The sequence below is a fragment of the Belonocnema kinseyi genome, chromosome 5, assembly GCF_010883055.1.
Source record: "Belonocnema kinseyi isolate 2016_QV_RU_SX_M_011 chromosome 5, B_treatae_v1, whole genome shotgun sequence".
NCBI classification, from domain to species: Eukaryota; Metazoa; Arthropoda; class Insecta; order Hymenoptera; family Cynipidae; genus Belonocnema; species Belonocnema kinseyi.
This window is the reverse complement of record NC_046661.1, coordinates 140,948,505-140,966,751: the sequence shown is the minus strand read 5'-3', so window position 1 is coordinate 140,966,751 and position 18,247 is coordinate 140,948,505. Positions and strand designations below refer to the sequence as shown.

At 29.5% G+C, this 18,247-nt stretch overlaps 1 protein-coding gene across 1 annotated transcript; it reads right to left on the bottom strand.

The window, feature by feature from the left end:
- Window positions 1-20: 20 nt before the first annotated feature.
- LOC117173923 (rab11 family-interacting protein 4-like) lies at window positions 21-13,981 on the bottom strand. Its single transcript, XM_033362570.1, has 4 exons — window positions 13,901-13,981; window positions 9,437-9,828; window positions 5,747-5,969; window positions 21-131 (listed from the first exon to the last, which is right to left on the bottom strand). Exons 1-4 carry the CDS (start codon window positions 13,979-13,981, stop codon window positions 21-23), a joined length of 807 nt encoding a protein of 268 aa, XP_033218461.1.
- Between the last annotated feature and the right edge of the window lie 4,266 nt (window positions 13,982-18,247).

Sequence of the window (18,247 nt, the reverse complement as noted above, 5' to 3'; positions counted from 1 at the left end):
TATTAATTATTCTAACGATCCTATTCCTCGTCTGCGTTTCGTAAATCCTCAATGATTGCCTCCAACCGTCTATTCAGCTCCAGATCTTCCTCGCTCTCCGATTTATTCACCTCGGCTAGAATGGCTTGAATCTTGAATTTTAAGATTTATATTGATTGATTTATTGTTTATTTTGCGCCAAGGAGGTGAAAAGTAGTCTTTTTTGCGATCGATCGTAATTTTGCAAAATTTTGATGAAGGACATCAAGTAATCTCTTCAATTGTATCGAAAAAAAAAACATTTTATTAGATGAAATGATATATTTAAATAATATTTTGCGCGCCAAGGAGGCAAAGTATTTTTACGGTCGAGCATAAATTTGCAAGCACGGCACACAGCTAAGTTAGTACAAACACGCGCAACTGTAAAAAAAAAACTTTGCCTTATTAGGCACGTTTCAAAGTAATCTCTTCAATTGTATCGAAAGAAATATTTTATTAGGTGAAATGATTACAAATTTTTTAAATAATGTATTTTGCGCCAAGGAGGCTAAATATTTCTACGCTTGAGTGTCAATTTGCAAGAAAGAGGGACAACTGAGTTATTGCAAATACGAGCAAGCGTAAAAAACAGACTCATTGAGCACGTTTGAAAGTAATCTCTTCAATTGCATCAAAAGAAATATTTTATCAGGTTAAATGATTGGTGTTTCTTAACCCTCACATCACAAGATGGGGTGTTTAGACACCCCAAGGCCCTATTTTCGCGCATGAGCTAGGCCTAAAGCGTCCCAGGGGGGGTATGGATCTCAATAGCCTCCTCTTCAGTTGTCCTCTGTACGTGGAAATGGATGAGGTTCACTAAGTCATGCTACAGATGTTTAGAGAAGCGATAATATGAATTTTTACTGTGCTATTTGGAATATGTGATACGTATCTGTTTCATGTTTTTAAGTATCTTTTTATGCTGATGTTTATGAAATTGCATTTTTTTGGTCATTATGTTATTAACGTTACTGTAAGAAGTTACTTAATCATTTATTATCCTTTATGAAATATGTGTTACGGACTGTGTAAATAGCCTTTGTGTTTCCTATAACTGAAAGAAATCCAAGAAATGGAATTTTCTCGTTATAATTTAGCAGACAATTATTGAAAAAGTCATTTGAATAATTGTATAATTTTGTGAAATACTTTAGAAAGAATATTATACCATACATCATTCGTAATGTGTTTCAAAATGATTGGGTTGTGGAGACACCCCATCTTGTGGTAAATGAGACTCTGTCTCACCTTGTGGTGTGAGGGTTAAAATAAAATATTGTGTGCCAAAAAGGAGAGAATTTTCAAGAGATTAATTCACGGAACTGCTCCTTTATCTGGTTATTATAGCTTTGGCGAAAGAACTAAGATTTCGGAACCCTTTCTAGAATAAGGCAAGGAGGAGTTTCATGAATTAATCTCTTAAAATTTCTCTCCTTAATGGAGGCAAAATATTATGACGGTCGAGCATGAGTTTGCAAGAAAGACACGCATCTAAATTAGTGCAAAGACGTGCAAATGTAAAAAAAAACTTTGCCTTATTAAGCACGTTTCAAAGTTATCTCTTCAATTGTATCAAAAGAAATATTTTTTCAGATGAAATGATTAGAGTTTCATTAAATTACGTCGCTTATTTAAGGTTAGTTTAAAGGGACAAGTCAGTGCTCCCAATTTTGAGAACTTTTTGAACTGCGCTTGCGTCGCACTGGTACTCCCGGATTGGTTACTGTCGGCGCGCTGATTTTGAATTGTATGAATATTAAAATTTAATATTCATAATAAATAATGATTGGAAAATGCATAAAAAGTAATTTGTTAATATTAAAATAATATTTTGGAGTGACAGATAAAAAATATTGCCATTTTAATGAAAAAAAAAACTTTATGAATTCTATTCAGGATCACAAAATTACTTCTCATGCATTTCCTAATAACACCGGCACACAAAAAAAATTGGTCTGTCCGACAGACTACACTAGCATATCTATATGTTTTTGGGGTCGCTGAATTCGAATCCGGTGTTCAAATAACCAAGTTGGCTCGTACTTTTCTGAAAAACGAAAAAACAGACGTAAAATCGACAAAAGCAGCGATTTTTCAGGTATATTTTTGCAAAAAAAAAAGATTTTTTCTCGCCCGGTGGACTTAACCAACATATTTATGTCTTTTGGGTCTCTGAATTCGAATCTGAGGCCCAAATAACCAGTTTGGCTCATACTTTTTCGAAAATCGCAAAAATTGACGTAAAATCAGCGAATACAGCGATTTTCAGGTATATTTTTGCAAAAAAAAAAAATATATTTTCTCGCCCGGTGGACTTTACCAACATATTTATATGTCTTTTGGGTCTCTGAATTCGAATCTGAGGCCCAAATAACCCAGTTGGCTCATATTTTATCGAAAAACTCAAAATTAGACATAAAATCGACGAAAACCTTTTAACCTTTACCTTCCTCGACTGGGATTGTCGTTCACTGTAGATTCCCTTTGCGTCTCACGTTTCGTGGTTTTTAATTTGCGTTATTCTCCTTGCATGGCAATAGTAGGATTTTTTGTAAATAAGTTTTATTTACTTTTAGCGTTATCCAGGAACAACGACGGGGACATAGTAAATTCTGTCCCCTTTGGGGTGCTTTATTACCGTGAGTCCCCTTGCCTCTCACCCTTATAGGGTTCTTTTATTTTTCTTTATATCGCTTGTATCGAACCCTTTTGTCCTCAAAAGACCTACGTAGTGGGTTTCGCTTTCGTTTGGTACCTTGATTGACTTGATCTCGTTTTAAACTCCACCAGTAGTCAGCCATCATGTTGATATCCCAACATCCCTGATATCGTCTCTCCATCTCTTTTATATCTTTGTGAAAACGTTCGCCTCGTTCTTCACTAAAGTCTTCCAGGTTGTCTGGAAACTTATTTAAAACTAAGCCAGGCATCTTTTTCAGTGCCAGACATTTTTGTAATGAATTCTGGATCCTGCAACATTTTTCTTATCTGCGGTCCATCGAAGATCCCTTCTTTTAATTTTGCTTCGGAAAGTTGTGGAAATTGATCTTCCAAATACGCATAGCAATCGCCATCTTTTACAAGCGCTTTGACAAACTGTTTCATAAGACCCAGCTTTATATGAAGGGGTGGAATCAAAACTTCTTTTGGGTCAACTAGAGTATCTTCAATTATATTTTTTTGTCCTTTCTCAAACGATGTTCTTTTTGGCCATCTTTTTTTTTGTAATGACGAACGCGATCTCGACTGTCCTATAAGCAAAAGTAACAAGGTGTTTTTGTATACCCTGATTGCTGTCCTAAAACGATTCCAAGAATTTTGAGATCCCCTCAAATTTTCCACTTATATGTTTAGTAATTGATTTTTTCCAGAACAAATTTTAAGTTACTGTAATGCTCTTTCAGTTCCGTAGAATGTGCAATTGGAATTGGAGCGTAAACATTAGTATTATGCAATAAGACTGCTTTTAGACTGCGCTTACAAGAGTCAATGAATAGCCGCCAATTTTCCGGTCTATACAGTTCAGGTGTCATTTTTTCGATTAATCCGGCAATGTTTTTACAATAGACTAATTTTCCATGATCATTTTCTTCAGAAGTAAAAAACTGTCTAAACTCTTTTTCCCTATTTCTGTAGCAACTTGATTTAACTCCTTTAGCTAATAAGTTCTTCTTTTTCAAAACGGAAGCAAGATACTCTGAAGCATCCTTAGGGAGACCGAGATCTCGCGATAAATCATTCAATTATTCAGACGTAAATAGCTTAGGAACTTTATTCTTTTCATTGTCTGGTATGTTCACTTCTGTATTAACATTGCGTTTTTCGGTACAATATGAGCCAACTGCGTTATTTTAACCCTGGATTCAGAATCAGTGACCCCAAAAACATAAGGATATGCTGGATAAGTCCACCGGGGATGAAGATATATATTTATTTCTTGCAGAGATATGCACGAAATGAACCAATGGGTTATTTTGACCCCGGATTCGGATTGAGCGACCCCCAAAACATAAGGACATGCTGATTTAGACCACTGGACATGACAAATTTTTTTGCTGCAAAAGTATACAAGAACTATAGCTGTATTCGCCGATTTTACGTCTATTTTTGCGATTTTCGAAAAAGTATGAGCCAAATTGGTTATTAGGGCCTCAGAATCGAATTCAGCGACCCAAAAGACATAAATATGTTGGTTAAGTCTACCGGGCGAGAAAAAAATATTTTTTTTTTTGCAAAAATATACCTGAATAATCGCTGTTTTTGTCTATTTTTTCATTTTTCAGAAAGATACGAGACAACTTGGTTATTTGGACACCGGATTGGAATTCAGCGACCCCAAAAACATATAGATATGCTATTGCAGTCTGTCGAACAGACCACTTTTTTGTGTGCCGGTGTAAAATTTGAATATTTATATCATTTAAAATACGCGCGCTAACAGAAACCAATTGAGTTGCTGTCGTGACCCAAGCGAAGTCGAAAAAATATTCGATCAGTGGAGTTTCTTAAAATAATATATAGTCTGTCAAGGAGGCAAAGTATTTTTACGGTCGAGTAATAGTTTGCAATAACGAGGCGCAGCTGATTTATTGCAATATCACGCTCGATCGTAAAAAGAATTTGCCTCCTCGGAAAAAATGAAATTTTTGTAATAAGAGTATGGTATTTAAGTTTTGCCATTAAATTACGTCGCATGTTTAAGGTAAAAAATAGCTTTTTTATACAAAATATTAATAAAAGTGTATCATTTATTCGTGAAATAGAGACAAAGAGTCAGTCATTCAGTTTGAAAAGAAAAAAAATTAATATTTTGAGTACGGCCTGTTTTTCTTGCTTAGTTCTGAATTTCACAAATATAACATTATTGTTTACTGAAAGAACGTTTGAAAGTACATGTTTTCTAAAAATTTCTATTTTTTATAAACACAAAAAAACATTTTTGTGAAGTAAAAAACTCGGAGAAAATTTTGGTTAAAAATTAGTCTCTTTTTGGTTGAAAATTTATGTAGTTTGTTCAAATCGCCTCTTTTTGGTTTTAAAATTATTTTTTAAATTGAACAATCTTGTTGCAAATTCGTTTTATTTTGCTTGAAAATTTGCTTTTTTCTAGTTAGAACTTCAAATATTTAGTTGGAAATTTATGTATTTTTTTGAAAATTTGTCTTTGTAGTTTAAATTTAATCTTCTTGTTCGAAAACCCATCTTTTTGGTAGAAAATAAACTATTTCATTTTTAGTTCGAAATCTATCTTAATTAGTTGAAAATTTTACTACTTTTCTACTTTGAATTTTTTCAGTGGACGATAATGTCATATTTATAAAACTCAGAACTTCGTAATAAAAAATGACCAGGAATTAAAAAATTCAATCTTTTCTTTTTAAACTGGATGACTCACTCTTTTACTTTGTTTAAAAAATGAACTATACATTTTTATTAATAATTTGTATAAAAAAGCCAGTTTTCCATTTATTAAATTCAAAATTTTGCGGAACTCAGACCCGAACAAATCCCCATAGTGCGCATGCAGCGAAATAGCGCATGCGCATAGGATCACAAGGTAGACTTTATTGGCCTAGGACGTTAAAGAACCAACCAGAAAAACCTATCTTGCTTCATAAAAGTACGCAGGAAAGCGAGGAAACCATACTCGCTTTACACAGATTTCTTTTAATTGAGTTTTATTGTAAAATGTTTTGATAGAATGCAACAGAAATTTATTAACCTTGGGAACTATATCAGACGAGCTTTCAATCTTATCAGTCTTATCCATCTTCTCCACCTCTTTCATTAAAAATTTGGTTCGCAATTCTTTTAGCGCTTCACTCTGCTTTCGATGCTCGATGTGCGCACACATGCCCATCACAATCAAACGCTGATTAAACTTTGTCGTGACTTTCACCGACTGCCGCAGCAACTCTTGCTCCCGTTCCAGCTTCGAGAAGTTACTAAATTTTTTTCATTAAAACAGAGAAATAATAATTAATTGGGATGTTGCATGAAATGAGATAAACATATTTTTAGATGATTCAAGCTGTGAATAACGTTAGGGAAAACAGAAAATTTTGTTTAGGTTTCTAATCCCGGTAAGAAGGGGCTGATCGGAATACATAGACTGACATTGAAAAAAAAATTATTTCAATGCCTTTAAATGCGCAGCAATTTTATTTTTGTCCGAAATGCCATTGAATGCGCTTTAATGTATGAAACTCGTTTCGTTCCAATCATTTTTAATGCGCCTAAACTTGAAGGCACTAAAGTGATTTTCTTTTAATGCCTATGAGTTTATGTCATTCAATGCTACTCGGCGAACCGATAAATTTTCTGCCACGCAATGCCGGTCAACGCGATTTAATTATTTTTTGGAGAAAAATGCAACTAGTAGGTATTGAAATGTACGTTTTTCTTAATGCCAATATATGCGTCCCACTCACATTATTGTTACTGGTCAGATTCGAACAGATGTGACGTCATTACGATACAACTGAGCACCAATCAGTTTACTTTAGCCGCCATGTTACTTTTCAAAATTTGGACTAATAAGGTTGCGCGGCCGTCGCGGCTTTCTACTTGGCAGCTGATTCTGATTATCAAAACTAAACTATAAGTGCCTAAAAATGAGAAGTAGAAAATAAGAGCCGAATCAAGCAGCACAAAGATATAAACAAAGAATGAGATTGGTGCTCAGCGAATTCCCTAAATAAGGTAAATTATTGGTCAAGAAGTGTGTTGTGCCAAAAACTGTACACTTGTTTCTGACATTAAATGCGAGCCTGTATGGAATGGTTTGAATTTTCCCGCGAAGAATGACGTTACACAGATGTATCCAATCTATGCGTTTGGCGAAAAATGCCGCGAACCGGAGCCATATTCAAACTTTATTAAGAAAAAAAGTTTTCTTATTCAATAAAAAATTATTTCTTCTTGGAAGTTGTTAATGAGCTCCTAAATAATAAAAATATCTTTTATCTAATTTTTTCCCCATTGTAACTAACAAGTGTGATCTTTATTAACTTTTCTGTTAAGTGGAATTTATTTATCTTTTGTGTGCTTAGAAAAAAAGGCGAAGGAAACTTTTGATTTCAATATTAAGCTCTAATGTTTAATTAAGTTTTTAATCTCGAAATATATTTATGGAGTGAGTCCTTAGGGATTGTACTTAAATTACGTAACAGCCAAAGGAGGAGGGGGGGGTCAAGCCATTTTGTTACGATTTTTCACGGTAGGGGGATCTGGACTCATGTACGTAGTTTTTGAAAATTCGCAAAAACTTTTTCCTGAAAATTAGCTTTTTAGTTATAAATTGTTTTATTTGATTGAAAATTCGACAACTTTCTTGAAAAAACACCCTTTTTTGTTGCGAATTAAACTGTTGTGTTAAAAATTCATCTTAGGTTAAAAATTCAGCTATTTTCGTAGAAAATTACTCTTTTGTTTAAAATTCTTTTTTTTTGCTGATAAATAACCTTAAATCCTCTTTGGATTAAACATTTTCTGAAAATTTGTCTTTCTGATTTAAAAGTTGATCTTTAGTAGAAATATGGCATCTTTCTTGGATAAAAATGAAACTGTTTTGTTAAATAATAATTTTATTTTCTAGAAATTTTATATTTTATTTAAAATTCCCATTATTGTATTGAAAAGTCAATTGAAATCTTTTTGGATAAAAATTCTACTTTTTGTTGTTGAAAATTTGTCTTTTTTATTTAAAAATTTATCTATGTTAGTAGAATTTTTATTTTTGTTTTACAAAATTGCAACTGTTAGGCAGAAAATGAAAAAATTGGTTTGGGTGAAAATTTAACAATTTTGTTGAAATTTCACATTTTCTGGTTGAAAATTTAATTATTTCGAAGAAAATTTACTTTGTGTTTAAATTTAATATTTTGGTGTTAAAAAGAGAACTAGAATCTTTTTTGGATGAAAATTCAACAATTTAGATTTTCTCAAGTAAAAATCCATTTGTTTGAAGAGAAATTTAATCTTATTTGGATCTAAATGCAGGTATTTGGTAGATAATTCAACAATCTGGTTTAAAAGTCATCCTTATTGGTTAAAAAAAATCATGTTTTTGGATTGAAAATCAATTTTTTTTTTGTAGAAACTTATTTTTGTGTTTAAAATTTTATATTTTATCATGAAAATTCAACTTGAATCTTTTTTAAGAGAATACTCAACTATTTTTTTGAAAATTTATCTTTTTGATTAAAAAATATATCTTTTTGATTACAAAAATTCTTTTTTTTTTTAGTAGAGATTTCTTTTTTTTTATGAAACTTTTTGGTTAAAAATTATTAAAAAATTTTGTTTTGTTTTATTCGAAAAAAATGTTGATATCAAAATTATTTTGCATAAAAACTTTTATTTAAAAATTATTATTCTTATTCAATTATTTATTACTTTTTAAAGGTTTGGTTGAATCACTTTGTTAAGATGTCACTTTTTTTAGATTGATATTTTTAGTTGAAAATTCAGTCACTGGTTAAAAGCTGAACTATTTTGTTTGAAATTAATCTCTTTTAATTGAAAATTGAGCCAATTGTGTAAAAGTTAAACTGCATTGTTAAAAATTAATTTTTTTGATTGAAGATTTATTTCTTTCGTTCAAAATTTACTTGTTTAGTCAAAAAGCCTTTTTTGATCAAATATTAATTTTTCAATTGAATTCAAGTATTTTGTTAAAAAGCCATCTTTTATAGTAGAAAAGACATTTTTTTGTTTAAAATAAATTCAAAATATGAAAATTTTTAATTTGTATCTGAACTACTGTTTTGTCCTGCTCATAAAAGCCTAACTCTACTAAAAGCAATAATAATAATAGCAATAACTAACAAAACATTTACGGAATCTAAAAATTACGTACAGTAAGATGGAGGGGGGAAGGGGAGCCTTAGAGAGGCCTTTTATCCGTTACGTAATTTAATTACGGCCCCTTAACAATATACAAGCAAGTTTTTTGCCTCTTACGATGTAAATAAACTCAATCACATGTTAAAACTCAAAAGTTATTTTTCCTTCCTTACACGGAGAGTTTTTTGGTAAAACCGTTCGGCTAGTTGTGAGAGAGTCGCTGCACTTCGGTTTGGTGTGGCGTCCGCTCCAGATTTGGGGCACTGGTTACCCTAAACTTACGGAGATCAGTCGCTCCAAGAATTGAGTGCTATATTTTTCTAAACTGCGCAAGCGCGGAACTGTTTCGCAAGTGCCGCGTGTGCAGAATGTCTCGTCTATACTGTTGATCAAACGATTCGGCTTTTTCAGGGTAATGGTTCTCCCGAATCAGTGGAGCCGTTCTACTAAATAGAAGTGGCGCTGTTCACTGTGTACGGTCAACGGTTTTACCAAACTTTTCTCCGTGTACAAAAAATCCACTTTCTTTGCTATATTTTAGGTATTAGGTAAAATTTTTCATTACCTCTGTAGATTTTGGCTGAGTTTTGTCATTTCTTCTTTTAATTGATTGAGACTTGTTGCGACAACATTGCCAAAACATTCTTTTTTGACAATTTCTTCTTCCAGCTGCTGAATTTTGGAATTGAGCAATATGTTCTCTACTTTGGCGTTACGAGCTTGATTTAGAAGAGAGTCTCTTTCCTTTGATGCTGTGTCGCAATTGACTTGCAATTGAATTTTCTCCTGCTGATACTTAACTTTTTCTGTTTCAAGTAACTCAATTATTTCCTGGGAGCTTTTCAATTGTAGTTCTAGTTCTCGAACTCGTCTGCGTTCTTGGTTCAGAAGCATTCGTTCATCGTAGAGAATTTGGCGATTTTGGTTTAATTCAGCCTGAATTTTTTCCAATGCATCCTAGAAAGTTTATTAGTTCCCAGATCACAATGTGCGCATACAATGACGGCTTATTGACTCGCACGCATGCGGATTGTCCCGAATGCTGCGCCATCACCCGAGCAGACATATGCGCAGTCAATTGCGACGCATATTGCTCGCACGTGTGAAGGTCGCACGCATGACGGTGACATGCGAGCTCTAAAATGTATGGAGGATGTAAAAATATATTGTTTTGAATGTTGTTATTAACAACATGTTAAGACCTGAAATTTAAGGTCCTAACATGTTTTATATTTTGGTCTACGCACGTTTTGTAAATTAAATTGTGAACATTCGAAATTCGTAAAATTTCAAGTAGAAATATTGTATTTTCAACAATATAGATGAATTTTCAACAACAACTAAATGCCTTTTCAACCAAATCGTTAAATTTTCAACCAAAAAAAGATCAATTTTAATCCAAAACTGGAATTGCTAAATATTCAGTTGACAAAATCAATTTAAAACCAAAGAAACTAATTTTTAACAAAATAGCTAAATTTTTAACCAAGAAAAATTTTTCAGTTCGTTACAAATTAGTTGAATTTTCTATCCGGAAATATGCATTTTTAACTGAAGGTCACATTGTTGAATAAGAAAAAACAAAATGAGCAAATAAAATATAAATCTCGTAAAACAGTTTATTTTATCTTATAAAATGAATAAAATATATAAATAATAAGAAAATAAACATAAAATTGTTAAATTTTCGATCAAGAAGATTATTTTTCTACCAAAATGACGAATTTTCAACAAAATACATGAATTATCAACAAAAAATTGAATATTCAAGTTTTAGAGATAAAAATGGTTCAAATTTTAATCAAAGACGTGAATTTTTAATTAAATAATTATTACAACAAAAATTAACTTTTAACGAAGCATGTGAACCAAGTAATTGAATTTTTAACAAAAAATGATAAATTCCCAAAGAAAAATTTAATAGTGAATATTTTAACTAAAATGGACTTTAATTAAATTAAAGACAGTTTGATTTAAACAAAAAATACAATTTTTCAACCAAAAAGTTTCATTTTTAAACAAAAAGATGAAATTTGAACAATAATGAAGAATTTTCTACAAAACAGTAGAAATTTTAACAAATTACATGATTTTTCAGCTAACTAGTTACATTTTTTACCAAAAAAGAAGACATTTTAACCAAAAAGAATGATTTTCTATAAAATAAGTGAATATTTAACGCAAGAAAGTGAATTTCTAACAAAGATGTAAGCTTTTAACCAAATTTTTGAATCTTCAAATCAAAAAGAAAAATTTTCTACAAAACAGTTGAATTTTTAACTCTAAAGCATGGAATTTTAAGAAAAAAGTCAATTTTTAATAGAAAAATTAATTGACAACGAAATGGTTGAACTTTTAACTAAAATAGTGAAACCTAAAGCATTTAAAATATTTTTTACTAATTAGTTCAACTTTAAACCAAGTAATTGAATTTTCAAAGAAAGAAGATAAATTCTTAACAATAAATGTAATAGTTAACATTTTACATGCCAAAAAATGTTTATTTTATGTAACAAAAACAGTCAAATTCAACCAAAAAAGATGAAATGTCTACCATGAAATTAATTTTCAAACCATAAAGGCGAATTTTCAACCCATGAATGTGAATTAAAACAAAATGATTTTAAAATCTTTGTGAAATTTTCCAAATCTTTGAAATAATTGAAATTTTTGAAACCATTGTAAAATATTTTGAAATTTTATGAAAGCTTTGTTAAATATTTTAAATAGAATATTCTTGAAAATAAAAAATAATTCAGCGATGAAATATTAAAAATGCAGACATGAAATTTTTTAAAAGGGAAAAAGTTTAGACAAAATAAAAAACCTGTAAAAGTCGTTGAGATGTCAAACCATTTAACAGTTCGCAGTTGCATTTTTAATAAAAAAGATTATATTTCTGCCTAAAGAGAAAGATAGGGAAATTTTGAAATGAATTGTTAAATTTTTTTCCAAAATCGTTAAATTTTCAAACAAAAAGGTTTATTTTTAACGCAAATAAAGTTTCACCCAAAAAGACGAAATTTCAATAAAATACAAGAATTTTTATCATTACTGTTGCATTTTCACTAAAACAGGTGAAATTCAATTCAAAAAGATTAATTTTCTACAAAAGAGTTGAGTATTCAACCCAAGAATATGAATTTTCAACAAAAAAGTGAATTTTGAACCAATTTATTTAATCTTCAAGCAAAAAAAAAAGAAATTTTTTGCAAATCAGTGTAATTTTCAACACGAAAATATGCATTTTTAAAAGAAAAGTTAAATTATCACCAAATTTTTGAACTTTTTACTAAAATGATGAATCTTCGACCATAAAATTCATTTTTTCCGAAATAGTTCAGTTTTGAGCCAAATAAGTGAGTTTTTCAAACAAGAAAGATACAATTTTCATCAAAAGAAATCAATTTTCAAACCATAAAGACGAATTTTCTACAAAATAGTAGAATTTTCAACAAAATAAAAAATTTTTTATCCAAAGAGTTCAATTTTTAACTAAAAAAGACGTAATTTCAAAAAAATGCAACAAGTTCTACAAAATAGTAGTATTCTGTTAATTTAATTTTTGTAAATTTTCTATCAAATTTTCGAATCTTCAAGCCAAAAAGACGAATTTTTCATAAAATTTTCAACTAAAATGTTGAACCTTCAATCAAAACATTTATTTTTACAGAGTAGTTCAGCTTTAAAGTAATTTAATTTTTAAAGAAAAAGATTAATTCTTAGCCAAAAATGTATAATAGTGGATATAATAAGCCCAAGAAGATATTCATTTTATGTAAAAAAAAAAACAGTTGAATTCAACAAAAAAAAATTCTACAAAAAAATACATTTTTAAACCATATGGAAAAATTTTCTATGAAATAATTGAATTTTCAATCAAAAAATATCAATTTTCAACAAAAAATTTATTTTATAGCTAAATGGTGGGATTTTTACAAAATTTCTGAATTTCAAAATCAAAAGACAATTTGTTTACAAAATAAATTAATTTTTGACCAAAAATGATGAATCTTCAGAAAAAAATTTAATTTATAAATAAATCGTTGGATTTGATACCAAATTATTGAATCTTTAACTTCAAGCTAAAAAGACGAATTTTCTACAAAGAAATTGTATTTTCAATCCAAAATATGAATTTTAAACAGAAAAGTTAATTTATAACAAAATAGTTGAATTTTTAATTTAATAAAAGAGTATAGTTACATTTTCACTTTAATAAATAATGCTATAATCGAGTTTTTTAAATCATTGTCAAATCTGATTTTTTGGAGGAAATTTTTCAAATTTTAGTATCCTGAAAAAATGATTGAAATCTTTGAAACCTTTGTGAAATATTTTGATATCCTTTTGAAATCATTAAAACGTTTAAAATCTTTTTGAAAATACATGAAAGCATAGTCAAATCTTTGAAATCTTCGTGAAATCTTTAAAGTCTTTATAAATTTGTTTATTAATTCATTAAAAACATTATGAAAATTTTAAAAGCATTGTAAAATCTTTTAACTCTTAGCAATCTTTGTAAAATATTTTGAAATCTTTGAATTATTTTCTCAAATATTTTAAAAACTTTGAAATATTTTGATATGTTTTTTTTAATGTTTGAAAATTTTCTTTAATTGACCAACAAATTGTTGAATTTTTAAATGTGTTGAAACCCGAGAAAAACTGAAAAAGATAAAAAAAAGGGGGAAATAATTGTATTTTTTTGGAAATGCTATGAAGCCTAGCAATATATAAACAGGAATTTTCATAATTTATAGACTAAATAATACTATTTTAAGTCAACATTAAACTGCGCAATATTTTGAGCCTTGATTAATTATTTTTGTAATTTTTTCGAATTTAAAATTAAATAATTTAAAAAAAGGCGACACTCGTACTTCCTACTAAATTGAAAAGTTATTCTTTTAAAAAAAGTTTCTACACAATTAATAAATCTAAGCGTTTGCGAAATAATCTCCAAATTTCATTTCAGAAAACTGTAAAAATCTCAAACTTTTAAAGTTTTGCGTGCATTTCTTTATACCGTTTTCCACTCAAGATCATAAATTTTTTCCTTCAGTGACATCTCCAGGTGATCAATATCTGGCATTTGAAACCCATCCATTTTGATATTTATTCTATCGTTATTATTTTCGAGCTGAAAAATAATTTTCCTCGAGCGCAAAACAAATTGCTTTAACTGAAAAATGTTGTGTTTTTTATGAACGTTACGAGACGAGAACAGGATTCGAAATAACAGTGATGCCAACCCAACTGCAAGTCTAGAATACATAGATGCGACACCTCACTAGTGAGTTTATACTAATTTCCATGAACTAAAATAATGCTATTAGCTAAAAAGATCTCTATCTCTTTTTAACCAATAGCATATTTCTTAGTTCTTTGATCTTACTATTGGTTCGCTAGTGAGGTACGACACCTAGGTTTATATCTTTGCTCTTGTACGGTGAAATATAACTAATTTGTCGTTAATATTGAAAAAATATAAATAAAATTTATCAAAAAATGACGCTTTTATAAAAAATGATCAAAATATTAATAAAGAAACTTTTAAAATAGCGAAATTAATAAATGTAGGTTACGTAACGTGGCCCTTGAGATGGCGCCAGGGATGGGTACATACATCACTTCTACATCAGTGTAGAAAACTCTACACTTGAGAGTTTTATACGTTTTCTTTGATAGGAAGGGTACCTTTTCACGGAGACCTGTTTTGAATTGATTATTGCATTAATTTGTGACTTCCAGTTCGTATCAAACAATCAAATTTGCCACAGACCAACAAACTACCTAGAAATAAATCCTATGAAAAATATTAATTTCGTGATTAATTCAAAACAGGCCTTCGTGAAAAGGCATAGCCTTTCATTTAGCAGAAAGTTTAATCAAAGATATTATAAATCTAGATGCAGCCCGTCACTAGCGAGCCACTAACGAATAATAAGTTCCAAGAAGCCCGGTGCCACTTCATGGGAGACCTGCAGTGGGAATCCCATACCGTGTCGAAAATCGAACGGACTTCTTTTTCTAACGTGTGGACACAGAAAGAGAGGTTCGTTCGATTTTCGACTTCAAAACAGCATCGGAGTCCCACTGATCATTTCTTGAAGGCAGAATAAAGTTTAGTGGTTTTAGCATCGAATGAGGAAAAATGAATGACAAAATAGCGTACAAATTTTAAAATAGATAAGAATAAAGACATTTAAAATGGCGGGAAATTAAAAAAAAAAAAATTAGTTGTAACCCTATTAATTTTGTTTGTATTATTTATTCTGCTATATTTATAAACATTATTTATCATTTGTAACAAATTCTGTAAGGTTTGCATATAACTAATTCAAGTGAATAGGAATAAAATTAATTTTTAAAGGGTTTTGTTTAGAAAATAATAGCAAATCTTTTTCTATTTTGTCATTTATTTTTCCTTATTAGATGATGAAACTCTTTAACTTTATTCTTTCAGAGAAAAGCGAAGAAAAACACAGTAGAACCGTTGAAAAATATAATTTTTCTCATTTTCACCATGCATTTTGTATCAAGTCGACCCTAAAGAGAAATAGCACTGCGCTCGCGTATTAATTTTTGTCTGGTCAAGAGCCATTCTACTTTTAGCTTTAAGTGGCACGGGGCTGGTTCCAAGTAATAAAAAAAATACTATTCCCGATAATAAGCGTTGAATAGAGAAAAATTATTATTCTCATATTTTAGCGTAAAAGTGAAAATTATTCTATTCTTTTGAATGGGCGATTTTTCCATCGGTCTAAAATGCCATCATAAGAATAAGATATCTTCATAATTAATTCATTCGTATTTCCATAGCGACCGCCGCATAGTTTCCTATTCCACAAAAGAGAACGTGTTTTCAATATATTTGATTCCTTCTAATTGTACCGGTAGACACACCTCACAAAGATGTTTTGTAATCTGCAAAAGTGGTCATATTTTGAGTTTATTTAATTACTTCTAATCAGTTCACAAAATATGTGTAATAAATTGATGCAATTCCTTCATGTGGGATCTAAGTTTAAAAATTGTAATTCTAATCAATTAAAGTCTGCCTCTCTAGAGTTAAAATTATTTTAATTCACACATGTGAATAGATTTCCTCTTTAATGCAATTTTCTCTATGTAAGCAGGGATTAATGCATTTGTTAACGCTCTTAAATAATTATTAAAATTTAAATACATGTAAGTTTGAATATTTTCCGAATGTACAAGCTATAATAGATTAATTAATGAAAAATTGAGTTAAATAAATGATTCCGTTAAGTCTATGAAGAGAAATAGGATTTTTTCTTTTTATTTTTCCAAAGGGAGACTTTTAGACGTAGGAAAAATCGTGCATACATAGGAATAAAAATTCCTAATTCTTCTTAATTTAACGATTATTACAGGGTTAGTTATAAATACATAGAGGTACCTATATCTTTTTATTTAATTAACATATTCATCGTAATTTATGACACTTGATATTCACTATAATTAGCTAATATATTTTATCAGCTTTTAGAGACCATTTTGGAAGATTCTTCCATATTTCGGTTTTAAAACATATTCCTTCTATTGAAATTGAATTTAGTTTTCATTTCCCACATGTGGATGGCGCTGTTTGACTATTCCCAAAATAGACCTTTTCATTTAAGAAAACGACATTGCGCAAGCGCTAAAGATATATAGCACTTCCATGTGAGTTTCGGTCCATTTTGACTGAAACTTATGTGGGAATAGTAAACATTGACGAAAAAAAACTATTGTGAACAATTGGAAGTTAAAAAACTTCCCAAAAAAGAAATGTCTAATAGACCAGGAGAAAATCCATCAATAAGTAAAAAGAGATGGATATATATCTGTCTCTTTTTAACCAGTGGTATTATTTTAGTTTTTTTAACTTATTATAGGTTCTCTAGTGAGGTGCAGCATCTAGGTTTATAACAGCCCCATGCCACTTTTCTGGAAGCCTGTGGAAAATGTTTGTCAAGAGCGTTCACGGTCGCCGCCAGCTTTGCAGTTGGCCTTTGATTTCAAATAATGCAGGGCGAAAGTGTTAAAAAAAATGTTTGTTCAATAAAAATAAATTTTTGGTAGTTCTGGGTGAAAAATAATAATCTTGAAGATTTTAAAAATCTTTTAAATTAACAAAAAAATGGGCGAAAATCGTAAAATTTAATGCTTTTAGACGTAAATCCTAATGCATTCCTAATAACAACAACAAATTATTATTTATGCGTAATTCAAATAGACATCTAATTTTTTATGTAATCTTTAAATATCCGCAAAGAAAATAAATATAAAAAAGTTATGTGTTTTAATGAACACAATGTGTTTTCTTATTTACTATTATTTATTATTGTTATTATTTATTTATTCATTATTATTATTGTTATCATATATTATTTTATTGCTTAAAAGATTCTCTGTAAATCTTATTGGTGTTTTTTTATTTTAAAAAATGTATCGATAAAAACCTATTGATTGCAAAAATAACGATTTTATAATCCCTAAATGAAAGTTTTTTACTAAAAACATACAAATGAGATTTGCCGCGAATCTTTTAAGGAATAAAAAAAAGCCCTACAGCATTAAGATTAAATAAGTTGCAATTTTCACCTAAAGTATGATGAAAATTTCCCTTTTGTCCTAAATCTTAAGCTAAAATCCATGAAAATAGTTATGACGAAAAGCAAATTTTTAAGTGGATCAATTATAATTAATTAATTAATTCTACAATATAAACAAAATTGTCCTAAAATCTTCCAGAAAATAACTTTAAATTTCCCTTGCAATCTAGAGAAAATAATTTGATTCTCTCGAAACCTTTCCAAATTCATAAAAAGCTTCTTTTTTACAAAATTGTAAAAAATCTACATTTTTCTCAAAGTTTCTAAACCTTCTGAATATCTTTTAAACATTTCGAATTTGTCTTAATATTTTTTAAAGAACAAAAAATTTGCCTTAGAATTATTCAGATTATTTATTGAAATACTTTGAAATCTTTTAGAACATTATCCTAAAGCTCTTTTTTCAAAATAAGAAATTATTATACAGTTATCTAGGAATCCAAAGAAAATTTGTTGATTCCCTTTAAATCTTTCGTAACTTTAATTCAGATTCTTTTTTCAGAACCTTTAACAATCTACATTTTAAAAAAATGAAATTTTTTGAAAGTTTCAAATTAACTTTAAATTATGTGAATACTTTTGAATATTTTTTAAGCATAATAGAATTTTTTGTAATTTCCTAATTCTGATTTAATTTTTTTCTAGAATCCCTTTCTCAAAATAAATAAGTCACTTCAAGTTTAACCAGGAATCTTGCGACAATTTTATTGTTCTCTTAAAACCCGAAAAAATTCTTTTAAAATCTTTCAGAT

Coding starts and splice junctions, on each gene's coding strand:
- LOC117173923 (XM_033362570.1), bottom strand. CDS start 13,981: ATGGATGGGTTTCAAATGCCAGATATTGATCACCTGGAGATGTCACTG. Junction 5,970..9,436: donor CTCAGCCAAAATCTACAGAG/GTAATGAAAAAT, acceptor AAAAAAATTTAG/TAACTTCTCGAAGCTGGAAC. Junction 132..5,746: donor CGTCTGATATAGTTCCCAAG/GTTAATAAATTT, acceptor TTAAAATTCAAG/ATTCAAGCCATTCTAGCCGA.